Below are 25,101 nucleotides of genomic sequence, written 5' to 3' on the forward strand. Positions count from 1 at the left end.
GAGGATTATTTAATGATCATTCAGCTGAGTGATTAAGTCAATTACTTTTAGTTAAAAATTCTCTGTCCCAAATAACATTTTCCCAGCTAACTTAGCAGACTGGTTTTCAAATGATATCCTTCTCACCTCGCACACATTTATTCAGACCCACAATTGACTTTTGCCTTGTGCATTTTGTAAACATTGTGTAGACAGTGAGCTGCAATGACCTAGCTATCTGGTCAAAGGGCTGCATGGAGCAGAGAGATACGGCCAGTTAAAGTTTAACCTACAGAACTGTAAACCAACCTGGGGTTTGTTGAACCTTTGGAGTTTGATATGATGATTAGAGTATAACCAGAGTGACACGTCGCAAATTCAGCATAATCAAGGAGAACCCTTCCAGGTGGTGATCTCTGAAATTGCTCAGGTACAGTTTTATTCACTCTGATACCTTATTTAAAAATAGGGGATAGGCTGCTTAGTTTCTTACTGTCAGTTATTATAATTTGTAGGGAAGGACTTAATCTCGGCTTGTTCAGAACAAGAGAAGCATTTGAAATGTAAAAATTCAACTGCACGAGTCTGCAGCTCACAGGATGTATATGGGCTTGTCTGCAATCATGTGTTTATCATACAATTTCCCCAGTGCTGGTAATCAGTTGTTACCCAGTGGCGTGATAATGTTGATTTTTAGTATTTGCAAGATGCAGACAACTGCTGAGATAGATACACTAGCGGCAAAGGCTAAAAAGTTGCCTTCTTGTTGTTTGCATGGCTCGCCTTCTCTAGCTTTTCACCCAAAGCATTGGACATCAAATGTAGACACTGTATTTAGTTTTGTAGGAAAGGTAGCAAGACCAAACAGCCAGCAGAGAGAAATCGGTTGCTTTCATTTAGAAAGAAATGAGGAGGAGGTAAAAGAGGAGTTCCTGACCTCCCCCGCTCCACCAATTCAATTTCGATTTGTTAAAACACAACTCATGGAGGCTAATCATTGTGTGAATGTTTCGCTTACAAAGCAGCTACTCTCTAAGATAAACAGAATTCTTGTTCTATTTCTGCATCCATAGCTGTCTGGTTTGTAAGCAAGCACCTCTATGGCCAGCCAAGATAGGTGCCTTTCATTACCGTGTACCAAAGTGTGTACTATAAATTAAAACCAGGGAATGCAAGATAACAAGTAGTGTCTTTTAATCACGACTATTGCCTCAGGCCTCACAGTGCTCTATTTTAGATCTGGAAAAGATGAACTGAACACCAAATTAAACAAAATGGTTCATATTAAATTGCCCACTGACAGTTCAGCATTTAATGCAAATAGGGTAGCAGCAAAAGACAGACCCAGAGTCACCTTTTGAGGATGGCATACATTATAAAAATACATAATAATAATAATAATAATAATAATAATAATAATATAATTTATTATTTATACCCCACCCATCTGTCTTGGTTTCCCCTACCTTTGAGGGCAGGGACTGAATGAATATTAACTGACTATTGCTGTATTACTGATACGGTGCCATTGCAAGAAAAACTGAACACAATTTAAAGCATACATATGTATCTATGGATGGAGGGGATGGGAGAAAGAGGTAACATATGTTGTCTTATTGTTGCCTCTGTGTTCAATGGATTACTTCTTGCTAAAGTAACAGTATCATGAGCAGTCAAAGGCAGGAAGAGAAATGCAACTACAAGTAGAACCAGCAACAAAATGTTGCAGAGCGGAGCACAACAATTCATTGTTCCAGACAGCAGTTTCTTCTTTCCGGAGACCCCATTCCATTCAGCCTGCACCTCGGTTTCTCATGTTTCCTTTAGCTCCTGTAGCTTAGGGGCTACAGTCAGCATTCTGTAGCCTCTGAGCATGTTCAGACTTCCTTGAACTTTTTTGCAGAACAGTTGGTATGCTTAGATTACCCCCACACCAAAAAAATTTGTTCTGTAAACTTTAGAGCTTTCCTGACTATGCTGACATTTCTCTATTGATTGAAGTTGGTGTCTGACAGGAGAACAGCACTCAGAGAACTGAGTTTGCTATCAGTGTAGTTCCCATCAACCACGTTTAGTTATCTCATGCAACGGCAAGCTTGTGTTTTTCTTTTTCATGAACTGGATTGTGCATGATGTTGAAGGATACAGTGGTACCTCGCGTTAAGAACTTAATTTGTTCTGGAGGTCCATTGTTAACCTGAAACTGTTCCTAACCTGAAGCACCACTTTAGCTAATGGGGCCTCCTGCTGCCGCTGCGCTGCCACCACACAATTTCTGTTCTCATCCTGAAGCAAAGTTCTTAACCCAAGGTACTATTTCTGGGTTAGCGGAGTCTGTAACCTGAAGCGTCTGTAACCCAAGGTACCACTGTACAGTACTTGCCTTGTGACATATACATGTGTTGCTTGCACACAGACACACCCTAATCCTATCTCACACAATCAGAGGTGTTTATTTCAATATTGGAGCTGCTGGCATACTGTCAGCTGCTATCCTCAGGTAAGAGATCTTGGGCTCTAACAATAATTCTTACTTTGAAAGGAATATTGGCAGGGCAGAGGGGAGAACAGGCAAGTGCATCAACTTGAGGGCTAACTCCTGTTCCACTCTTGGGGGGTGGGAATCCTAGATTTTGGGGTAGGAATAATTTCTGTTCGAGCCCAATGAATATATACTGAAATTTGCTGGTATCTTATAGTGAGAAAAATCCAATCATAATGCAGTGCATTTATGAAGTGCTTGGCAACCGTAGTTTGCAGTACTTTTTGTTCCACACTCTGGCTACATCCACACCATACATTTAAAGCACTCTTATAGCACTTTAAGGGTCATTGCTTCCCCGAAATAATACTGAGAACTGTAGTTACTAAGGGTGCTGAGAGTTGAAAGGAGAACCCTGCAGACCGCTACAATTCCTGGCACCCTAAAAAAACTACCGTTCCCAGGATTAAAGTGCTATAAGAGTGCTTTAAATGTATGTAGATGTAACATCTGTTCACCTAAGATGAAGTTGCGGTCTGCTTTTTTATTTGTTCCCAAGCATACTGTCCTTCACCATTCCAATGCGATTTGTCTAGAAGTGTCTCTGGCAAGTCAGTGTTTTCAAGTGAGTTGGTCTATTGATCTGCAGAAGACAAACACCATTTTTCTTATCTTATTCATGGGCACAGTTACTATGCTTCCAGCAAGAGCAGCTAACAAGCAGCCTCCAGAAGCAAAAAAAGGGAGGGAAAGCACAGCAGGAGCCTGGAGGGAATGGTAATACACTGGAAACCTGTGTTTCCATCAGATTGAGAAATCCCACGATCTATATCTTCGCAGTGTGCATTGATCTTTGAACAGTCAAGACAAATGTGTCTGCAGATTGGGAGAGGAGGGGGAGGAGAAGCCAAAGCAGAGTGAAGCATTATGAATTAGACAGTTCCAGCTAGATCCTCAAAGGGAACCGAGAGCCAGCCATTCAAATGAGAGCACAACATGTAGTGAGGCTTGCCAATCTTTGGTTATTTCGGCAATGCTGGCGTTATTATTTGCCCATAGCCGTGCAAATGAAAAGGAGCTGGCATCAAAATAACATGCCGCAAAGGTGGGGTGGGGTGGGGTGGGGTGGCCACAGCTCAGTGGTGCCATGCATGCAGAGGATCCTAGTTTTATCTGCACACTTTCCATTCTAAATAATAATAATAATAAACACAGATATTAACCAACACTACAAGACTATTTTATATATTGACAAGACTAGCAATGATTAAGATGAAAAGAGATGGTAATGGGATAGTTATATTATATAATCTAATGCTGTAATCAGTTGGTTTTTAAAAAACAAAAAACCATGGGGGAGAGGGCTATTGAAAGGTACTAGCCATGATGGCTAGGCTCTGCCTCCACAGCTGGAGGAAGCAATGCTTCTGGATGCCACTTGCTGGAAACCACAAGATCTTGTACTCAAATACTGTTTGTGGGTTTCCCCCAGGCAGTAGGTTGGCCGCTGCAAGAACAGGATACTGGACTAGATGGGCCATTGGCCTGATCCATCAGTCTCCTCTTAAGTTATTATTCCTTTTAAAAAAACTTATTAAATGCATAATGGGTGACATACTGCTAGGGAAATGCAACCCACCACCCCACCCAACCTGAAATGAAATAAAATGCCACAGTGAGCAATAAGTTTACTTGAGAACTCTTACTGATATACCATATACAGTGGTGCCTCACTAGACGAATTTAATTCGTTCCACGGGTCAATTCGTATAATGAAAAATTCATCTAGCGAATCCCATAGGAATGCATTGGAAAAAAATTATTTATTTATTTTTGCCCATAGGAACTCATTAATTGAATTTCAATGCATTCCTATGGGAAACCGCGATTCGCTAGATGAATTTTTCACAAAACAAATTCGTCTTGCGAGGCAACCTCCGCTCGAAAAATCTCTTCGTTAAGCGAAAAATTCATCTTACAGGGCATTCGTCTAGCGAGGCACCACTGTATATGAAATGAAGAGAACAAGTGTTGTATGGTGGCTAGAGTGCTGTCTTAGAGAAGGAAGACTTGGGTTCAAATACCTGCTCAGATATGAAGATCACTGGATAACCTTCAGTCAGTCACCATCTGACTGAAGAAGTCTGCTGTTCTAATCTAGACTTGAGTGTATAAAAAGGAAGAATGGGGTTAAGTTCCCCGGTTCTCAATCCCAGTGTCTCCAAGCAGGATTTCCTCTCTGAAACCCTGGAGAACTGTTCCTGGTCACTATAGAAATCTGTGGCCATCTGAGATGCTGCTGGACCTCAACTCCTTTTTAACTTTTCTGCTAGAATTGGATGTGATTTGCAGACATGGTCTCCCCCCTCCAAGGGGATGAAGCTTTCTGAATTTCAGAATACTAGCTGCAGTGGTTCTCCCACAAGGGCTGACTTCACCATTTTGGGGTGGGTAAAATATAAATCATGGGGTGGAGAGAGCATAGGTCTGCAAGAAAACTGGGGTGGAGAAAATGTAAAACAAACAAACAAACAAAACACCCAACAAGAACCCTTTTTGCCCAAGGGTCGTTGGTGTGAGGTGGACTTATGCCCTGAGGTACTTGGGGAGATATAATGAAGATTTCACAGGGGAAAGCATAGATTCACATGAAAAACAAACACTGTTTTTAACCTCCACCAAATCCCTGTGACTGGAATTCCCTGGAAAAATAATTCACTGTGATTAACAACTAGATTTGTCTGTCAAAATGAAATATCTTCCCCACCTCTCTATCCCCTGCCTTATAAAGCTCTGGTCATTTCCCGAGTCAGCTTGGTTATGTTTTTAAAGAAAAAGAGGGAATAAATGGTCGTGAAATTTTTGGACAGTCGAGGCTACAGAGTGACTGCTCAGAGTCCCTGATCTGCCTTGAGATGCCTTGTTAATTGTGAAGTCCGACTTGGAAACATGAGAAACTTCCCTGCTTCCCCTTGATTTGCATAATTTGGGGTACACATGTAAGTCGATGCACATTCCTAGCTGCTACTTCTTCTCTCCTACACTCTGGGCTCACCTCCTTCCAATCAGCATCTTATGCAGAAACACACTGTGTGGTCTGGTCTGTGGGAGAATAATTGGGAAATGTTGCTTTGGATGGCAAAATAGTGTCAGTCAGGTTTTTCCTTCCCCTGGTGATCCAAAATATGCTATGTATTACAAAGTAATTTAGATACAGCCATGTGTATTGTCTGAGGTTTTCTGCTGGTTTAGTGCTCTGAGATACATTCCCAGAAGATGGGAATTTAATGGGTGTCTAGACAAAGGGAGTCTCTATTGTACTCATATTTAATTATTTATTTTACTTGTTGCATGAGCTGACAATGGCCACATCAAAATTATATTAAAAGGGTAAAAAGATTGTAAGTATTTCGACTAAAAGGGTGGGGGAATTATATTAAAAATCCCCCTTCTGAAGCAGCTTTTGAATGGGAATAAAAAGATGCTCTAATTTTAACTGGCCAATAGAATCCCTTTCTTTCTGTAACACTGCGCTTCCAATTCTGAGCTACAAAATACTAAGGAAATTAGAGTCTTAAAAGCAATCTGATAGTGAATAATATTCACCCTATAACAATTTTGCAAACATTGGCAGCTTCCAGTGTTTAACAGAAGCCACCATAGAAGAAGTGAGATAAATGTGAAATGGTAATGCAACTTCAGACAGTACTTCACAATCAAACAACAATTAAAAATTGTTAAAGCAGGGAAGTAACTTTGATAACAAAGGCTTAAAACTAGATATTAATGGGTGTGCCTGCACATTTGGGGGGGGTAAAAGAATACATGGGTGAGGGTAGCTAGCCCCCCCCCAACACACCCCAGACACCTATACTTCACTGGGTGGTATTCAGCCAACTGTTACTCAGAGCAGACCCATTGAAATAAATGTACTTGACTAAGTTGGGTTTATTAATTTCAGTAGGGCCACACTAAGTAAAACTTAGTTGACTACCACCCACTGTGTTCTATGACTTCAAACATTTGTATCCTCCAATCCAGGCTTGCTTCTGGTATCACAACACTTCCCATTCCCCCGTTTTATATGTGAAAGGGGCAGATACATGCATAAATCCATGTATCTGCCCTGTTACATCTCGTTTCACCCTTACCTATCAAAGCATACCCTCCAGCATGTTTAGGCCAAAAACCAGGATGCACATCTTCCCGGCCATGTTCCCATGTGAGTCACATGACCCACATGAGACCACAGAGCCCAAAAAGTGCACTTTGGGACTCTGCAATCTTATGCATTTTGGGGGGGCTCTGTGATCTTGCAAAAACAGATTGAGACAGTCGAGGGGTATGCCAAACTTATTTACCTAGTTTAACCATTTTAAATTATCCCTTGATGGTAGTGGCTTTCCAAGTGGAGTGTTATTGTTTTCATATTCATCTTACTACTACTAAGATGATGTCTGCTAAATTCTGGAAGCTACTACCAGTTACAGACTAAATATGACTATGATGCTGGGTGGTCTTAGACCAGTTACTGCCTCTCAGCCTAACCATCCTCACACAGTTGTTGTAGAGATTAAGTGTGGAGGAAGAGAACCATGTACACCACATTAAGCTCCTTGGAGAAAAAGGTGGGATAGAAATGCCATAAAGAAATATTATCCATCACTCATTGGTGCTAACTTGAGCGTTACTTAATGTAGATTCCCTCCCCCGAATTAAAACTTCTATTTTCTGCTGTAATTAGGTTGCAGTCCCATACCCACTTACTATCCTAATACAAACAAGCTCCTAAAATTGCTGGATTTGAGTTTCTTTGTACAGATGTTCATTCCAACAGCATTGTTTAGATAAAGTTACAAAGCCATCATCATTTACTCAAGGTACGTACAGATCTTAAACTGACAAAGCAAACCAAAGCAAACCATCAGTTTTCACGTTGGTTTAAAATCACACAAGCAGGATATGTGAAGTAGTAAAACTTTCATTATTATATTACAAGGGGAACAAGCTCCATATATACAAAACACCACCAAGTAGTAATGAAAAGAGAAGGGGGCAATACATAGTCTGCCTTAAACCCACACATTGCTTCTGTTAGGGCTAAAAGGCACTTGTCTACATGTGCTGTTGTTTTTTAATGCAAATTGCAACAGTAGGATGAGGGAGCTGAAAATTAAAAGACCAGAGAAGGCTTGGCAGGGAATTTTAACCTCATCCTCTTGTATTGTGATCCAGAGGCAAATCCCTCCAAAATTTGCTATGGGTGAAATCTCCCATTGATACCAAACAGTAACTTCAAAAGACCCACACCAAGGGAGGAAAGTGTTAAATTTCCTCTCCACACCTGCTCTCAGCCCATTAATTATCAGCCTCCTTGTCCCCCACAAACTGATTCAGCTCACATTTTTAAAGATGTGCTCATTAGGCACATTTAGATCATAGCTGCCAAGTTTTCCCTTTTCTCGTGAGGAAGCCTATTCAGCATAATGGAAAATCCCTTAAAAAAAGGGATAACTTGGCAGCTATGATTTAGATCAACTTAAAGCCTTAGAAAAAGTTAGGGCCTAACTATACATGATGCCACGATTTAATGAAATAAACCTCCCAAGGGCACCAATGGGATATTCCACCACCATGACCCCTCAGTGTTAATTGCCATGCTGGATTGTTAACCGAAAATATGGCCCATTAAGGGAAAGTTAGCCAGGTGCCTTCAACAGCCACCATTGCCCCTCAATGATGCAAGTAACACAAATCATCTGGTTAATGATGTGTGTACGTGTGTTTGTGTATGATACTGATGTGATTGAGAAACATGCCCACACATTGGTGGTACAAGAGGCAGTTCATTGAACTTGACCATGGGGGGGGGGCTTTTTGTTCTCTCTCTTTTTAAATACAACTTCTCTCAAAGCCTACTACCTGAAATCACACATTCCCTAAACACAACCATTCCCTGAAGAAGGCTTTTCTAAAACATGACCCAGTCATGTTATACAATATTAACTGTACAATTGTAGAAATTGTTGTATTGTTTTTAGTTTATTGAGTCTGTGTCTTATGTATTTCATCTTATCGTACACCACTTGGGTTGCTTGTGGGTGTGATGCGTTTTACAAATCTTCAAAATAAAATAGCCTTTATGGTTCACTTTGTAGTGAGGCCCGCTGTATATTTCTTACCTGAGAAATCTACAAAGCCCCCAAGTCCCCCCCTTGATTCTCTTTGCTTCGTTCAGGTGTTGGATCTTCTATTTTCATTTTCTAATTCTTTTGAATGATTCATGTACAGTATACCCACCGATATTGTGGTGCTTTCTTTTTCAAAAAATATTAATCTGCTTAATTTATCTCAAATTTGATTACAGTGAGCACCCCTAATTAACCTGATTTTTTGGTGATAATCACTCACAATGGAATCAAATCAAAAATCCGGGGATGGATTGGCCGGCACACAGAAAGAAGCAACCCTCCGCACATTAATGCAGCGCACGGGATATAGTTTGATTCAGGTAGGAGTTTCCCTGTCAAATTATTTCTCCTTTGGGACTGCTCATTTAAAGGTAAATTAAGCACCCCAGCTAAAGTTCGCTCAATGACTTTCAGAACTTAGTGCTTAAATAAGCTGCCTCTCCCTTCCCGTCCACAATGTGTATTACAAAAATATAAACATTATTCTGTTATAAGGTACAGTGCTGCATGCAATGGGACATTTGATTCCCACCTATGCTGCACCTGGTGGTATTCCAGATACAGAATGCAAAAAAAAAAAAACCCAACAAAAAAGCCATGTGATCTGGCTTATACAGCAGCCATGCAATCTCCTTCAGGGGGGTGTGGTCTTCCAGAGGGTTCACATTCCCACACCTGGAATGAAAAAGGGAGGAAGCAGTGTTCACATGGGGAGGGCAGCATTTGCATGCACTGACAACTTCACATGGTAGCTCTACAGTCAAACACTACAATGTAAGCGATTTGGCAAAACAAAAGGCCACTGCAACTATACAAATCCTACTAGCTGTATATTCTACCCTCTCAAGTCTGTCCTGGTCCCACAATTTCAAGTGGGCTATGAGACAGTGTTGCTTTTTGGAGGGCACCAAATACAGTATATTCCTGCGTATAAGACTACTTTTTAACCCAGGAAAATCTTCCCAAAAGTCAGGGGTCGTCTTATACGCCGGGTTGTATTTCTTATACAGTGAGTATATCCCAAACTCTATATTTTAACGGGAAAAGTTGGGGGTCGTCTTATACACCCAGTCGTCTAATACGCCGGAATATACGGTATATTGACTTGGCTGAAGGTTCTAAGATAGCCTTCACCAACTGGGTCCCCTCCAACTGTTTTGGACCAAAACTCCCAATTTTTCTTAGATACATTTATGAAAGCCAAGATACAAGAACAGATAAAAGTTATGACCAGGCAAAGAAAACCTCCCGGTGTGTATAAAAAGATATGCAGTGTTGAGAATTAAGCCAGTTTTCACAGCATCTTTTGTTCTCTTCAATTCAGGAAAATGGCCAAAGGAAATATGGAGGGCCGCCACCAGGCTGGGATGGACCACCACCAGAAAGAGGCTGTGAGATTTTCATTGGAAAATTACCCCGTGACCTCTTTGAAGACGAACTCATCCCGTTATGTGAAAAAGTAATGATTTAAACTGGGCAGATTTCATTCACTTACACACACACACACACACACACACACACACACACACACACAAGGAATTTGACTGTGCAGACAGCAGCAATCCTGAACCTCTCAGCAAAATCAGGGTGGTAAAATAGAAAGGACTCGTGCAGCTCTTCACACATAATAGGACAGGCATGTTTCCTATTCTGAGAATGTCTCCAGTAGGAAGAACACTGCCATATGGGAAACTGCCAGTGTGCCACAGTGGCTCAAGCATTAGCCTTCTGTGTCTAAAGCCCAGGGTCAAATCTCTGGTTGACTGTAGACACTGGCAGAGGAAGAGGAGTGCGGGGTGCCAATGCAGCTGCCCGCCCGCACTGGGCACTACTCCCCTGCAGGTGGCGTGCCCCACCCCAGGATGTGTGCTCCACCCCTGTGGGTGGCGCACCACGCCCCCAGGACACGCGCCATACCCCTGTGGGTGGTGTGCCACGCCTCTGCAGGTGGCACACCCTGCCCCCAGGATGTGTGCCAGCCCTACCCTTGCCTGCTCTCCGCATGAAGCTCCACCATAGAGATAACTAGATGGCCTCACATAAATCCTGCCTTTCAACCTAATAGTTGTTGAGTGATTCTTATAAGGCCAAGATATTGCTTTGAGCTTCTTAGACTGCAGGTTTCCCACAGTCATCTAGTTGGAACAAAATGGGGGACTAGATGGGCCTTTTGCCTCATCCACCAGGGCCTTTCTTATAGTCTTATGGTGCAATTCTGAACAAAACACAGTTCTAATAATTTGCATATGACCCTGTGTGGTTTTAAGTACTTACTGGAGGTCGCTAATTTGCAAATACAATTCACAAGTCAGCTTCCAGCTTTCCAGGGTGCAATCCACAGAAAGCTAAGTATATATTATCAGGAGGACTTTGTGTGTGCAATGCCTAAGAATGATTTCACAAGTGATACTAAGAATACTTTTTAGCCTTGGCTATGCCACTTCTAAGTGTTGTTAGTGAGATATATAAAATGGAAAGAGAATTTTTTAACTGAATGTAATTATGGAGCATATGGTGCTGTTTTCATTTCCAGTTACGGGAATTTCAAAATGCTAATTCAGATCCAGATACCCCTTCACCAAAGTAGCTGGAACCAACCACAAATACTTACAATAGTTTCCACTGCTTTATATAAATGTTTTGAGCATATTTTATATGTCTGGTAACTTGCATCTGATGAGGTTGACACTTGCTTCCTCTCGTCTCCTGAGACATTACATCTGTTATGTCTTTAAAGGTGCCACAGGATTCATTGCTGTTTTTTCTTGTAGCAGACAAACTTCTGTAACTTTGGATTATGTATTCTCAAAGCCCATTTCTACAATACCTAAACAAGTCAATTGCTTTCTATGCTGAGATACCACGTTAACCAATCCGCATTCATTTGGAAACATCAATTCATGTTAAGATTCCCAATGTAAACCCATAGGTTAAAATGGGGAGTGCCAGAGCAGTTGGTATGATCTATTAGATGCTCAAAGCTTCCAATCAAGCAACAGCCACCATATCCCTTCATCCCTTCATCACTTATTCCACCTGTATCCCAGTAACTTGGTTGAAATGTAAGTGCAGAATCAGGCGAAGCAAGGAAAAGTTGGTACCTTGAACTAGGTTGTATTGTTTGTAATACTGATATTGACAATACTAGTGACACCCATATGGTGCAATGGACAGAGTTTGGGCCAGGAAAGACCACAATTTGAATTCTTGCTCAGCTATGAAACTCAGTGAGTAATCAGGCGGCCAGGTGGCCTGCACGTTTGATATTCATACAGAAGATGGAATTTCAGCAAGTGAAATTTCCCTCTTCCACACAACTCTTAAATGTGCAGCAGCACAGTCTTCTTTTGCACCTGCCCCCCCTTGCCAGATGTACTTCACAAGTTTTGTGAAGATGTCATGGGAATTCACCATATACTCTCTTGAACTCCTTGGAAGAAGGACAAGAAGCAAACATGATAAAATAAACAATACAAATCTTCCTCCAGGAGGATTATTCCTGCATTTTGGAATCTATGTCCCATTTTTTATATTCAGCACCATAAAAATCACTTTCTTGCAGCTTAGTTCTGAGTGATAGAACCTCTGAATCTGGCAGAGTGAGCTCTTTAGACATGAATTATTATAACTGTGTCCTGAGAGAACATTCTTACAGCCTTTATTCACATCGTTGTTCCCATTAACATCAGTAAAACTATTTGTGATAACCCCGCCTAGAGAAACAAGCCTTGGCAATGGGGTCAAAGGCTTCTGCAATGAGACAAAGTATGGGGGAGCTGATGGGTGGTGTAAATATGACAAGTCCTCAACTGCAGGCACATTTCCTGCTTAGAGAGAGAGAGAGAGAGAGAGAGAGAGAGAGAGAGAGAGAGAGAGAGAGAGAGAGAGAGAGAGAGAGAGAGAGAGTGTGCCACTGCTCATGACAGGAGTTTGTGCTGTTAAAGAAAACTGCATTGCACGAGTATCTAGCTAAATCTTCATGTGCATTGGAGCATTGTCTTTTCTGCTGTTATCAGAGCTTTGGTTTTCATCAAAATTTTGAAGGGTGGATGCAATGCCCGTGAAGACTACTAAGAGCATCATTAGCACAGACACATTCCTGCTTCATTTGCCAGCATCTTCATGTTTTGGTGCCTTGTTGTGATTCTTAGTGAGTGCACAAACTCTCCTGAAACACACCAACAATATGCAAGGGCAATGGGCTAGTGGTACAGTATTTATACCCAGGCTTTAAATGAGGACTGGAAGGGATCCAGTCATGATAGCCCTTTCGGTGAAAGCAAGACCCAGCAAATGGAAACAGTAGCTAAGTACTATAGGGTGTGCTATCATCTAATAATGTGTGAGAGCTGCTCTAAGCCAGTGCACTGTGCAGGACATAGATACACACTTGTGTGTCCCCCATCCCAAGTTTATGGTGTTATCTGTGCACAGGAGCTCAGACAGGGTGTTATCATGGTGTGTTAATTGAGGTCATTTGCTTTGCTAACTTGCCCAATGGCACCAGCTCAACACAGCCTGGACTTCGATACATGCCGCCTCTGTTTATTTTGACTTTGTACAAGGGTCAGAAAGCAAATCTTGAATAAAATGTGCTCTGGTTTATGGTCAAGGCAATGGCCAAGCTAATCTGGAGTGAAGCAGAAATACAAACAGAATCACAGGAACAAGAGAACTTTGTCCAGAGATGTTCTCTGTTGCAGACAAAAGCTCCCTTTCCGTACTCATTGATGGAAGCTCATGCTTTTGCTTTTGCAGATTGGAAAAATCTATGAAATGCGGATGATGATGGACTTCAATGGAAACAACAGGGGATATGCTTTTGTGACATTCTCTAACAAACAGGAGGCCAAAAATGCAATCAGGCAACTGAATAATTATGAAATTAGGTAAGCATCATTTGTTTAGTATAGGGGTTCCCAACAAAATTTTCTCGAGGACCCCTCATCGAGCTGCTATTGTGACAAGGACCCCCATTAATTCCTAATCCTAAAATTAAAAAGTGAGAGCCAAATTAAGAGTCTTTTTATATTTATACATTTTTTACCGTTCTTCCTCTTCATCTGTAGGCCTTTGTCGTTTTAACGAACCACTTTTTAACCAACGGTCCATTTTTAACTACGCGAACTGTAGCTTCCGCGAAAAACAACGCTTTGTTTACAAACACTACTGTTTTGCAAAGAGGCAGCTCGCACCAGGGAGGAGGGAGGGGAATGGAGAAGACAGGGTACCTGCGCAGTAGCGCACAAATGAAGCCGACGCGCGCAAAGCATCTTGGGGAGGTGAGCGTTAGTAGAATGTGCGCACTGCCTCTTTGCAAAACAGTAGTGTTTGTAAAGCGCCACCTAATGGCATACAGCAGAACTACTGCCTCTATCTAATTCTAGTTTTGCGCTAGACTCTGCTCATGCAGGAAGCGGCCAAAACAAAAAATCTGTTATCATACGAAATATATTTAATATATTTTTTATTCTAATAGCATCTTGCGGACCCCTCTGGCATAGCTCGCGGACCCCTGGGGGTCCCCGGACCACCTGTTGGGAACCACTGGTTTAGTAAATATGCATATCTCGCTGACACCTGCAAAGGTCTTAATTTGAATATATTGCAACAAATGCAATAAAAATTACCCTGCGGGTCATGTCTGTATGCCTAAGACTCCAAAGCTGCCAACTAGAAGCAAGAAGGTCATGAAAGGGAAGTGGCCTTTGTGGCAAAAGAGGGTTCAAGGAGGCCAGTTTGGGTGCAAGAGGAGTTGATCCCCAATTCCACTGACAAAGTGATACTTTGAGAAGCATAGTTGGTGCCTAGAAATGACTACTATTATTACTACTACTACTACCACTACTACAAATTATTACTATTATTGTCACAGAATAAATACACATCTGTTGATTACGTGTTAACTAGCGCTTGTTGCATGTGAAACCTTATCTTGTTATCATTATTTTTGGTGAGAATTACTTGCATGAGCAAATTCTCTAGCCCAGGGATGGCCAGTGGTGGAGCTTCATGCACAGGGGGGTAGAGAGCAGGCAGGGGCGGGGCTGGTGCGTGTCCCAGGGGTGTGGTGGGCTGACTGCAGGGGCGTGGCATGCATCCTAGGGGCGTGGTGTGGCACCCGCAGGAGCGTAGCACGCATCCTGGGGGCGGGGCACGCTGCCTGTGGGGGCGTGGTGCGAGTCCTGGGGGCAGGGCATGCCGCCTGCAGGGGTGTGGCGCCCAGCGTAGGCGGGGGATAGCCATGGTGGCACCCTACCCGGATCATGCTGCTGGGGGCGGTGCGCTCCCCCCTGCACTCCTCTTCCTCCGCCAGTGGGGATAGCCAGTGTGATATTCACCTGATGCTTTACCACTCTCATCAGTCCCAACCAGCATAGCCAATGGTAAGGGATGAGGGGACATGTAGCAGAGCAAAATCTGGAGAGAACTACCCTGACTATGTCTGCTCTAGGCTACTCTAACATTTCTCCTCTTAAAAAAAACCTCTGAATTTTATTGCTAAGTAATGAACACTGGGTATTCTGCAGCCCTTTATCTCTGGCATAGGCAAACTTGGCCCTCCAGATGTTTGGGACTACAACTCCCATCATCCATGACCACTGGTTCTGTTAGCTACGGGTGATGGGAGTTGTAGTCCCAAAACATCTGGTTTGAAATTGGACTGTATATAGGAGCTGGTCGGGACATCCAGGGAAATGTCAATCCGGTAGAAGGAGGGGGGATTTAAAATCTAAATTAGCTAGAAGTGAGATATTTGAAATATTAGAATGGATAAGATAGAATATTTTTAGTGAAAATTAATAGGCTAAAGGGATTAATTAGAGGAATAAGTTGTTTATTATTTGGATTAAAGGATTTTATTCAAGTTATTATTTTAAGATTTAAATTGATAATTTTGGAATTGTTTAATTATGAAAATTGCCAAGATGGGTTACAATTAGACTCGGGAAGGGAGGAACGGGGAAGTCGAAGTTATGACAGAGTTATTAATATAAGATTGTTTTTTTGTTTTTTGTCTTCTTTTTCATAATTTTTTTTACTTTTTGATTTTTCTTTTTCTTATGGTTTTTTTTTTTTTGCTTTTTTTCTATATGGTATTATGATGTGATATGATGAAGTGCATGTAATCTCAAGCTGAAAATTTTAATAAATTTAAATTTTAAAAAAACCTCTGGAGAGCCAAGTTTGCCTATGCCTGCTTTATATTTTTAAGGGCTGGTTCACTTGACTTCTGCTTGACTAAGTACACTGTTCAGAAAGTTTGACATGAGAGAATTGGCTCTAAACTGTAATCATGGGTCAAGATTTCACAAAGAGCTAAGCCTGTTTCACCATAAAAACAAACAAACCTGGAACTGTTGTTTGTATGCAGGAATGGTCGACTCCTAGGGGTTTGTGCCAGTGTAGACAACTGCCGTTTATTTGTAGGAGGAATCCCGAAAACGAAGAGGAGGGAAGAAATTTTGGCAGAGATGAGGAAAGTTACAGATGGGGTCATTGATGTCATTGTATATCCCAGCGCTGCCGATAAAGCCAAGAATCGTGGTTTCGCTTTTGTGGAATATGGAAGCCATCGGGCAGCAGCTATGGCAAGGCGGAAACTGCTGCCAGGTAATGTGGAAAGAAAGGGGATTTTAGCATGTCTTACACTCTTCCCTTTTCTTCACTCCTTATGCCTATTGGCTTTAAGCTATCATTTTTGCTTCCTTTATATACAATTTGAACATAAATAGTGGGAAAAAATCCTCTAGGATTCGATACATTATATGCTAGCATTTTAGGGTAAGCGTTAGCACAGTTCTGATTTTTTCACAAAGTGAAGCTTCACTCACAGTGACACCTGAGCAATGAAGAAATCAAATAGTAACTATGAGAGCCTGTGTGTTCTCATCTATATGCAATCAATAGCACATTTTACACTTGTGTAAATTCATTTTAGCAATAAATTTAAGTAGAGAAAAACTCTATTGTCAAAATCACCTTCTTAATGGGTTGTATCTAAGTTACACTCAGAGTAGAAACATTGAAACCAATGTACTTGATTTCAATGAACTGTTCTTGAGTAGGACTTAGTTGGACTTCTTCATCCCGTTATCTTTCATTTTACTTATTGTCATAGTTGTGGAATTCTGGTTACTCCACAGGAAGGATACAATTATGGGGACATCCCATAGCTGTAGACTGGGCAGAGCCAGAGGTTGAGGTTGATGAAGATACAATGTCATCAGTCAAAATCCTCTATGTGCGAAATCTTATGTTATCAACCACGGAAGAGACAATTGAAAAAGAATTCAACAATATTAAACCAGGTAAATAGAATTAAAAAGGCAGCTTGGTTAGAGTTGTTCAGAGTTTGTTGGTAAACTAATGCAAAGACAATACAGTGGTACCTCAGTTTACAAACACAATTGGTTCCAGAAGTCCATACTTAACCTGAAGCGTACTTAACCTGAAGCGAACTTTCCCATTGAAAGTAATGGAAAGTGGATTAATCCGTTTGAGACAGGTCTGAGGAGTATTTAAACTGAAAATACTCAAACTGAGGCGAACTTAAACCGAGGTATGACTGTAAACTGTTTTAAACTGTTTTTAAAAAGTACTAAAAGGAAATATTTTTTATGTGGGAATATCAGGAAAGAAACAAAGCATTTTCCATGAAAAATCTAGGATTAAAAAAAGAATACCACAATTTACACGCTACTATGAGAATATATCTTCTCCACTTTCCTCTTGTGGATCCAGAGCTAAACACTAGATTATATATGCTATATAATATACTAATATAATTTAGGAAATATAATAAAACATTTCTAATATATATAATATATAGTTTAGGAAATATAATAAAATAAAAGAAATATATTTCATTCAGGATGATTCATTAACTAGAAAACCCCCAGAATGGACATTTTTAATTGGCGAAATTGGCAATCCTCTGCAAATTTGAAAAGAAAACAGATATGCTTTCTCCCACTCATATGAAATTTGACTACTGACTGCTTTAAATTGTATGAAATCTTAGATGTTACTAAGTGCTCAGGTTTCAAAACAAGCATGGAATGTTCTGAAGAGCAATATTTCATTTTTATAGAATTCAGCATTGCATTCCCTTTCAAGAACTCAGCAAGCTCATTCTTCAAGACTTACACCCCAAAGATTTCCTGTCCAGCCTTCCAGCACAAAGAAGATGGCATGAGCAAGGGAATGTCATTCACTGCAATGTCAGGCAGCAGTAGAATAGTGCTTGGAGAGCAAGACTAAAATTAGGGGGATTCAAGTTCAAATCCCTACCCAACCATGAAGCTCACCTTGGGCTAGTCACCATCTCTCAGCCAAACCTGAGGATAAAACTGGAGGGGGCACACACACACCATGTATGCCACTTTGAAGTCCTTAGGAGAAATATTTAATGGTATGATATACAGTAATGATCAAATTGTCAGACCAGGACTTGGAACTGGCACACTGCATAGCCAGCATGCAGGTTACTGTATTTTTGTATTCTGACCTGTGCAAGCAACCAAGTTATGGTGCTTTTGGTGGCCCCTCCACTCTGTTTAACTGGGCTACTGGCTGCCAGAAGTTAGGATTGTTCCATAAACCAACCAACAGTCAGATTTGTTTAATTGCATGTGCTTGGAAGAAAGCACAACCCCCCCTTTTTTTTAGTTCTGCAAACCCAGGACCTCAATTAACATTTTTAACAGACCATACTCTCTAAAATAATTTAATAAAATATTGCATAATCGGCCATCAAAACAGAAATTAACAGGCGTAAAACCTCCATTCCATTGCGCAGAACTCTGAACACAAATTCTCCAGTGGCTCGTTATAGGCCCAAAGCTACGATACAAAAACTGAGTGATAAGAGAAGCAATTATACTCAGCTTCAGAAGTCTACATACTTAGCTAAAGATATAGCTTCTGTCAGAGGATATTTTTTAAGCTTTATTTTTCCTGAAGTTATATGTGTGTTTATTTAATATCACAATTCTGTTCATTTGGATTTTTTTCCTCTTCCTCTATCCCTGAGGGGTTCACAACAAGTTTAGTAGACATAAAATACCCAAGTGTTCAGAAATCAAAACCACAGCCCAAACATGTCCACCCGTGGCACCTCATTCCACCATTTTCCCAGTGCCATGTGTTCATCTATTGTTGTGCATTCAACCTTAAGTAACTGAGATTAGACACAGGAACTTTGCTGGTAGTCGCTTCTGCTTTTTATCTATCAGCAAAGTGAGTTCTTGGGGAAACTCAGCAACTCAGCAATAACTCAGCAAGAGTTCTTGGGGAAATTCCCACTCATCCAGAATATCGGGTTTCAAATCTCAAGAAGAAAATCTGGAACATTAGGTTGTGAGGATTAAGTAAGGACTCCAAACCTTCCCATCACTACCCACCCAAACACCCCTCTCTAACTATGGACTTCTTCACCATAAAAATGTTTTAACAATTTGAGATAGTGTAGAAATATTTTGCTTTTAAGTTAAACCCTGACCTTCCTTAAATTAATTACATCATGCTGAGATCCACACACAAAAATCAGACCATGTCTCGGAACTACTTTTCACATGCACTTGGGAAGGGGGTGTCTTTATGTTAACATGATGCTTCCTACTAGGTGGATAAGCCAACGTGCCAAGAGATTCATCATGCACCTTTTTGCAGACCAAAGGACAAAAATAAGCAAAACATAAGAAAGTTTCTATAAATGGTCCATTGCTTGCAATGCCCAGATCTAATATTTATTTACTGTAGAATATTTTTTTAAAAAAAATTAATCGTATTAGCATGGCAGATTAATGACCAAGGACACAACTCAAGCAGATACTTTCCACTGTAGCAATATCCAAGACAGACCTAACCTCCAAATCTTTTATACAGGGTCAGTGGAACGGGTAAAGAAAATCAGAGACTATGCATTTGTTCACTTTAATAACAGAGAAGATGCTGTTGAAGCCATGAAAGTGTTAAATGGGAAGGTAATGTTGGATTAATTTAGTATTGGCTAGAAGGGATGTAGAGAGAGCTGCATGTATGGATAATCAGATTTTACACTGAGTGTATATGTGCATGTGCGTGTGTGTGTGTGTGTGTCTGTATACACCAATACACCATAGTACTAGCAATGAAGCAATGAAGGCTTGTCAGAGTTGTGCATGTTTGACCTGGATGGCTTTGGTTTACACTAAAGTTATTTACTGATCTTTCAAATCTGTGATACTTGTTCCATTGTTATGGTTTGGATCTTGACACCATTGCAGTAAGACTAAAATCATGCTTCCTATTTATGGTTCTAGAATTGTTCCAAGTACCAATGCAAACTGTTCCCCTTTGACTACTGGTATGCAATTTTCCCTCCCTCTGGGGAAAAAAACACAAGGTCAACCATCAGATTACAATTAGTATACCACTTGACTGCCACTTGCACACTGAGCAACTGTGTGGGCATATCCAAAGCACCAGGAATGCATGGTGCTGGCATGGAGACTGCCCATGCACCCATGTGATGGCGGGCTTTCAAGCATCATAATCCTCCTACATGGGCCCACTGTTATATGAAGACATCTTCAATAGCCTTCCACATGAGGGCTCTTACTGGTAGATGGGAAACGGCAGGGCCTGTATGGGTGACCTCATATGAGAGGAAGCTCCATGCAGAAGGAAGCATCCCATCAGGTACTGTGATCCCAGATCATATCTGATATGTGAGAGGTTTAGTATCTGCCACAGTATTGGAGAGTGTATTCATGCATTGATATGCCTCATTTTTCTGTCATGTCTTTTTTTGTTTAAAGGTAGTGGATGGCTCTCCCATTGAAGTCACATTAGCCAAGCCAGTAGACAAAGACAGCTATGTTAGATACACCAGAGGCACAGGAGGGCGAGGAACAGTGTTGCCAGAATATACTTATACATTTGGGCACGTATATGATCCTACTGCAGCCTATCTGGGAGCCCCAGTATTCTATGCACCTCAAGCCTATGCTGCTATTCCCAACCTTCATTTTCCCGCTGCGAAAGGACATCTCACCAACAGGGGGATTATCAGGCCACCATCCATTAGAGGTAATGCTTGCTCACTGGAAGTATATAATGTTACCAGTACAGCCAAAGTTCAGAGGAATCTTGTTTACATCCTTTGTAGCTTGGCAAGTAGTTATATCATTGCAGTAAAAAAACCACAAAACACCTGGGCACTTTCTCTCAGATGGTAAGGCAACTAAATAAAAGCTTCCATAGGCAACCTGAGCGCACAGGTAGGTTGAGATCCTTCAGTTAAGCACCAGATATTTGAATTGTGCTTGGAAATAGAGCAAAAGTCAACGTTTTGTTGCATACCTTCGGTCTGCCCTTAAAGGAGGAATGTGGCCCTCCAGCCAACATAATCAATGATCAGTAATGGTGGGAGTTGTAGCCTGTCAGTACCTAGAGGGCCACAAAGCCCTAAAGCTTACTACAATGGTTCCCCTTAGTACAGTTGTCTGTGCTACCACATATTTTATTATTATATATTATTATAGTTCTCTAACCTGTCCTTCCTCCATATGTGGCATGATTGCCTATGCTCACTTGATCCAACTTTTTTTACCTACACCTTCCCACAATTCAGCTGCACATTGGGTGGATACCAGTGTACACCTGTGTTGTGAAACAAGTTGGTTGTGCACAGAATGTGCAGGTCAGTTCTTGATTATGGGGAAGATAGCTGAGGCAATAACAGTTTTGGACCTGTGTAATGTCAAGAGCAGTGTTGCCACTAGGTTAAATCATGCCACATTCTTCCTCTTATAGAGGTATGACCTGTCTTGGGATAATTCACCTTAACTCAGGAATGAGGATCCTCCGGATGTTGCTTTACTCATGCTCCCATCAGCTCCAGCCAACATGGCCAATGGCCAAGAATGATGGGAGTTGTAGTCCAACAGAATTTGGAAAGCCACAAATAATCCATCTCTGCCCTAACAGTCCCTTTCTCTCCGCCCCCCTTATTTTGCATTCACATCTAACCTAAGAACCACTTCTCCCATTTATGAGTCTCCACATTAAAATTAGACTTTAATCAAATGAAAATAAAATTGCACAAATAATCTTAAACAATGCAGTACTCTCTATAGAGTACTATAGAGTACTGTCCTCTATAACTCAACGGGGCTTACCTCTGAGTAGGCACATATAGGACTGCACTGTGAGGGATGAATTACTAAATTACATACATGTGAGTGTGTACCATCCCATAATCTCAGTTGCAATCTGTGATAGGAATGGGATGGCATATAAAAAGAAGTTCCTAGTTTGATGAAAATGGGGTCAAATGTAAACACCAAAACTGGTAAATTTAAATTTATTCCTTGGTATGTTGATCAGTCTAATTTGTAGCTATTGCTCTTCATCCATAAAATGGGGATAGATTTGAAAATGGGTATAAAAAAATCAAAATAATCTGTGCATGAGCTCAATAGAAAGGTAAGCTTCATATTAAGCCAAACAGAAGAAAGGAGATGGGGAGAGCAATTTATAATTAATATGTTTTTACCCAAACCACCATATATTCCAGCAAATCACAAAATAAAGACTGGCCCAAGACCTGGCTTGTATTATTAACAGTATGTCTGGAATTCAGTGCAAAATAATACTACTGGAAGGATGCACTTGTGTACACATTGCAGCAGGCTGCAGTTCCCCAGTTCACATTGTTTTCTTGACTGAGGCCTTTTTTTTAATAAAAAAAATGAACCCAAGGTGCCTGAAGCTTTGTGAGCTAAAATTACAGATACTAAAAATAACAAACCCCTCCACAAGGTACAGTCCCATCGGTGCTTGTGCATATCTATGCACATTATTGCCCTTCACTTCAAAGGCAATAAAGGGATTCTGTGCTTTGCACATGGCTATTTTTCATTTAACTATGTTCTGTAAACACGGAAACAGCGCAATAAAGGTTAGTATCAGAGGCATAGGGCTGTATTCAACTAAGTTCTACTCAGAGGAGTCCCACTGGAATTAATGACCTAAGTCAGTCATGTTTCTTAACTTCAATGGGTCTCATCTGAGTTGGACTAGCATTGAATGCAACCCATAAAAGCTTTCAGCTTTACTCCACACTGGTGGGGCTAAATATAATGAAGTGATTGAAAAATTGTCTGCCCAACACTGTCAAAACCTGCTGCCTGAGCTCAGCCACATCTCCTTGTCTAACTGTAGGGCTGGCCTTGCCCAACAACTGAGCTGGTCATGGTGCCCAATAGAATTTTATATCGCCATCCCCAGTCTCTGTTATCATGTGACAGTGTGTGGGATCAAAGCCTTCCAATGAATTAAGAATCGGAGATTTTCCGGTAATTTGATTCAGTTTAATACCTTCTTACATTCCTAGAAATTTACATGAATGTACCTGTAGGGGCTGCCGGAGTTAGAGGACTAGGAGGACGTGGCTACTTGGCTAACCCTGCCCTGGGTCGTGCATACCAGCTCAAGGGAGAAAAAAGAGGGGAGGACAAGCTCTACGACCTTTTGCCAGGAATGGAGCTTACGCCAATGAATCATGGCAGTTTAAAACCGCAAGGAATCAAACTTGCTCCACAGGTGGGTAAGACATATTTAGAATAAATGATGCTCCAGCTTTTGGGCAATGCATGTGTCTTTCTGTTAGCTCTAGATACGTAAAGCAGATGTAAAGAAAAATAATTCCTGGGGTTCATCTTTGTCTTCCCAGTGGCTAGGGGGTTTTTCCAGCTACAATTTCTTCCTCCTCCTCCTCTTCTTCTTCTTCTCTCTTCTTCTTCTTCTTCTTCTTCTTCTTCTTCTTCTTCTTCTTCTTCTCCTCCTCCTCCTCCTCCTCCTCCTCCTCCTCCTCCTCCTCCTCCCCCCTCTCTCTTTTTACCAATTTTACCAAGCCAAATTTGAATCTGAAATATGGTAGCTGTCTTAAGGCTGATAGATCCAATTGTTTTTTAAGTGGAAAATGTTCGTAAGAAAGAACTTTCAGACTCCACTTTCCTCATCCATTTGTGGACAAATTGTGGGGATGTTACCAGCTACTAGGACTGTAACTCAGTGGGAGAGCACCTGCTTTGCATGCAGAAGTTCCCAGTTTCAATTCCTGGCATTTCCAGGCAGGAGCTTCTACCAATCACTATAGACAATGCTGAGATGGACCAATGGCCTGCTTCAGTATAAGGCAGGTTCCTGTGTCCTGGAAGCTAGAGATGATCCAACAGAGCAGAAGGTGGCCAGTTCATCCCTTACAGAAGGCTTACTACACAGCAAGATCAGGTTAGGGTAATATACTGTATGTAAATGTTATTTTTGGGACTGATCCAGAAGGAAAGTGTCTTCCAGCCAAACAATCTGCAAATTACAAAGCAGGATAGCTCTGATGAGGTCAGATTAAACATTGTTTGCTCCATTGCACTGTGGCCTTTCTGATTAGGTCTTGTAGACTGATTTGGGTCTGTAGACTGGATACGACCTAGAAACTACTCAGAGAAAGATGCAACGTGTTTAATTTAGTTGTAGTCAGCATCAGTGTGTCTCAAATTACAAACTGTTTTTATTCAGTTTATTTTAAATTGCTTGGATTGAATAAATTGTTTTGCTTGCAAAACAGTGCTTTTATCCTTTTTCTTACACTCCTTCAAAAAGTTGGTCCTAAGGGTTGGGGGGGGGGGCATTAGAGAATAGCATGGGGTCTGCAGATGGAGGAAGGCAGCAGTGGAGATCCCCCTCACATGAGCTTCCCATGCCCTTTGGATCCAGCCCGTAATTTATATCCTGCCTTTCCACCTCAAGGTCTAGACTTCAAGGCATCTTACAATCCATCATTTTAAAAGAATCAATATAACCAGCCTAAAAAGTAATAAAAGTTATCAGCCTAAACAAAAACAAAACAATTAACAAAGTCAATTAGCAGCAGACATAAAGATCATCATGTCATGAACTAAAATCTGAAGAAAATAAAATAGTTTTCACTTGGGTGCCTAAAGGATAAAAGTGGGTGCTAAGCAAATATTTCCAGGAAGGATGTTCTATAGTGAAGTTTCCAACCCAGAAAATGTCCTGTCTCCCATTGCTATGCAGCTAAATACAATAGTATGTTTGCTGATCTCAAGAAACAATGACCCTATATCAAGGGAGGGCACAAACAACCGGGCAAATAGAATGTATTCAAAAAATTTAAAGGGTGTGATATAGTTTCCAGACTGCAGTAATGTATTCTGTTATTCAGTGGCTGCATTTTTCATTCTAGATATTAGAAGAGATCTGCCAGAAGAATAACTGGGGACAGCCAGTCTACCAACTTCATTCTGCCATCGGACAAGACCAAAGACAGCTGTTCTTGTACAAAATCACCATTCCTGCCCTTGCCAGTCAAAATCCAACTATGTATGTAACTACTGCACTTGCTGGGTTTAACCCTCGCGTTTGGGGGTGGGAGGGCTG

General features: G+C 41.1%; 1 protein-coding gene across 3 annotated transcripts in view; it reads left to right on the forward strand.

The window, feature by feature from the left end:
- Positions 1-322: 322 nt before the first annotated feature.
- A1CF (APOBEC1 complementation factor) overlaps positions 323-25,101 on the forward strand; it is a 32,605-nt gene continuing 7,826 nt past the window's right edge. The window contains exons 1-10 of one of the 3 annotated variants that reach the window (XM_035137837.3): positions 323-409; positions 8,829-8,972; positions 9,977-10,111; positions 13,411-13,541; positions 16,028-16,266; positions 16,800-16,964; positions 19,543-19,640; positions 20,457-20,727; positions 23,036-23,244; positions 24,908-25,044. In XM_035137837.3, coding sequence (XP_034993728.3) covers positions 8,874-8,972; positions 9,977-10,111; positions 13,411-13,541; positions 16,028-16,266; positions 16,800-16,964; positions 19,543-19,640; positions 20,457-20,727; positions 23,036-23,244; positions 24,908-25,044 — 1,484 coding nt within the window. In that variant the 5' untranslated portion in view covers positions 323-409; positions 8,829-8,873. Of the gene's footprint in view, positions 410-7,210; positions 7,342-8,828; positions 8,973-9,976; positions 10,112-13,410; positions 13,542-16,027; positions 16,267-16,799; positions 16,965-19,542; positions 19,641-20,456; positions 20,728-23,035; positions 23,245-24,907; positions 25,045-25,101 lie in introns of those variants that run through there. The other 2 variants (XM_088670277.1, XM_060274881.2) reach the window with 2 other exon arrangements.

Source organism: Zootoca vivipara, chromosome 5 (genome assembly GCF_965207765.1).
Source record: "Zootoca vivipara chromosome 5, rZooViv2.hap1.1, whole genome shotgun sequence".
NCBI lineage: Eukaryota > Metazoa > Chordata > Lepidosauria > Squamata > Lacertidae > Zootoca > Zootoca vivipara.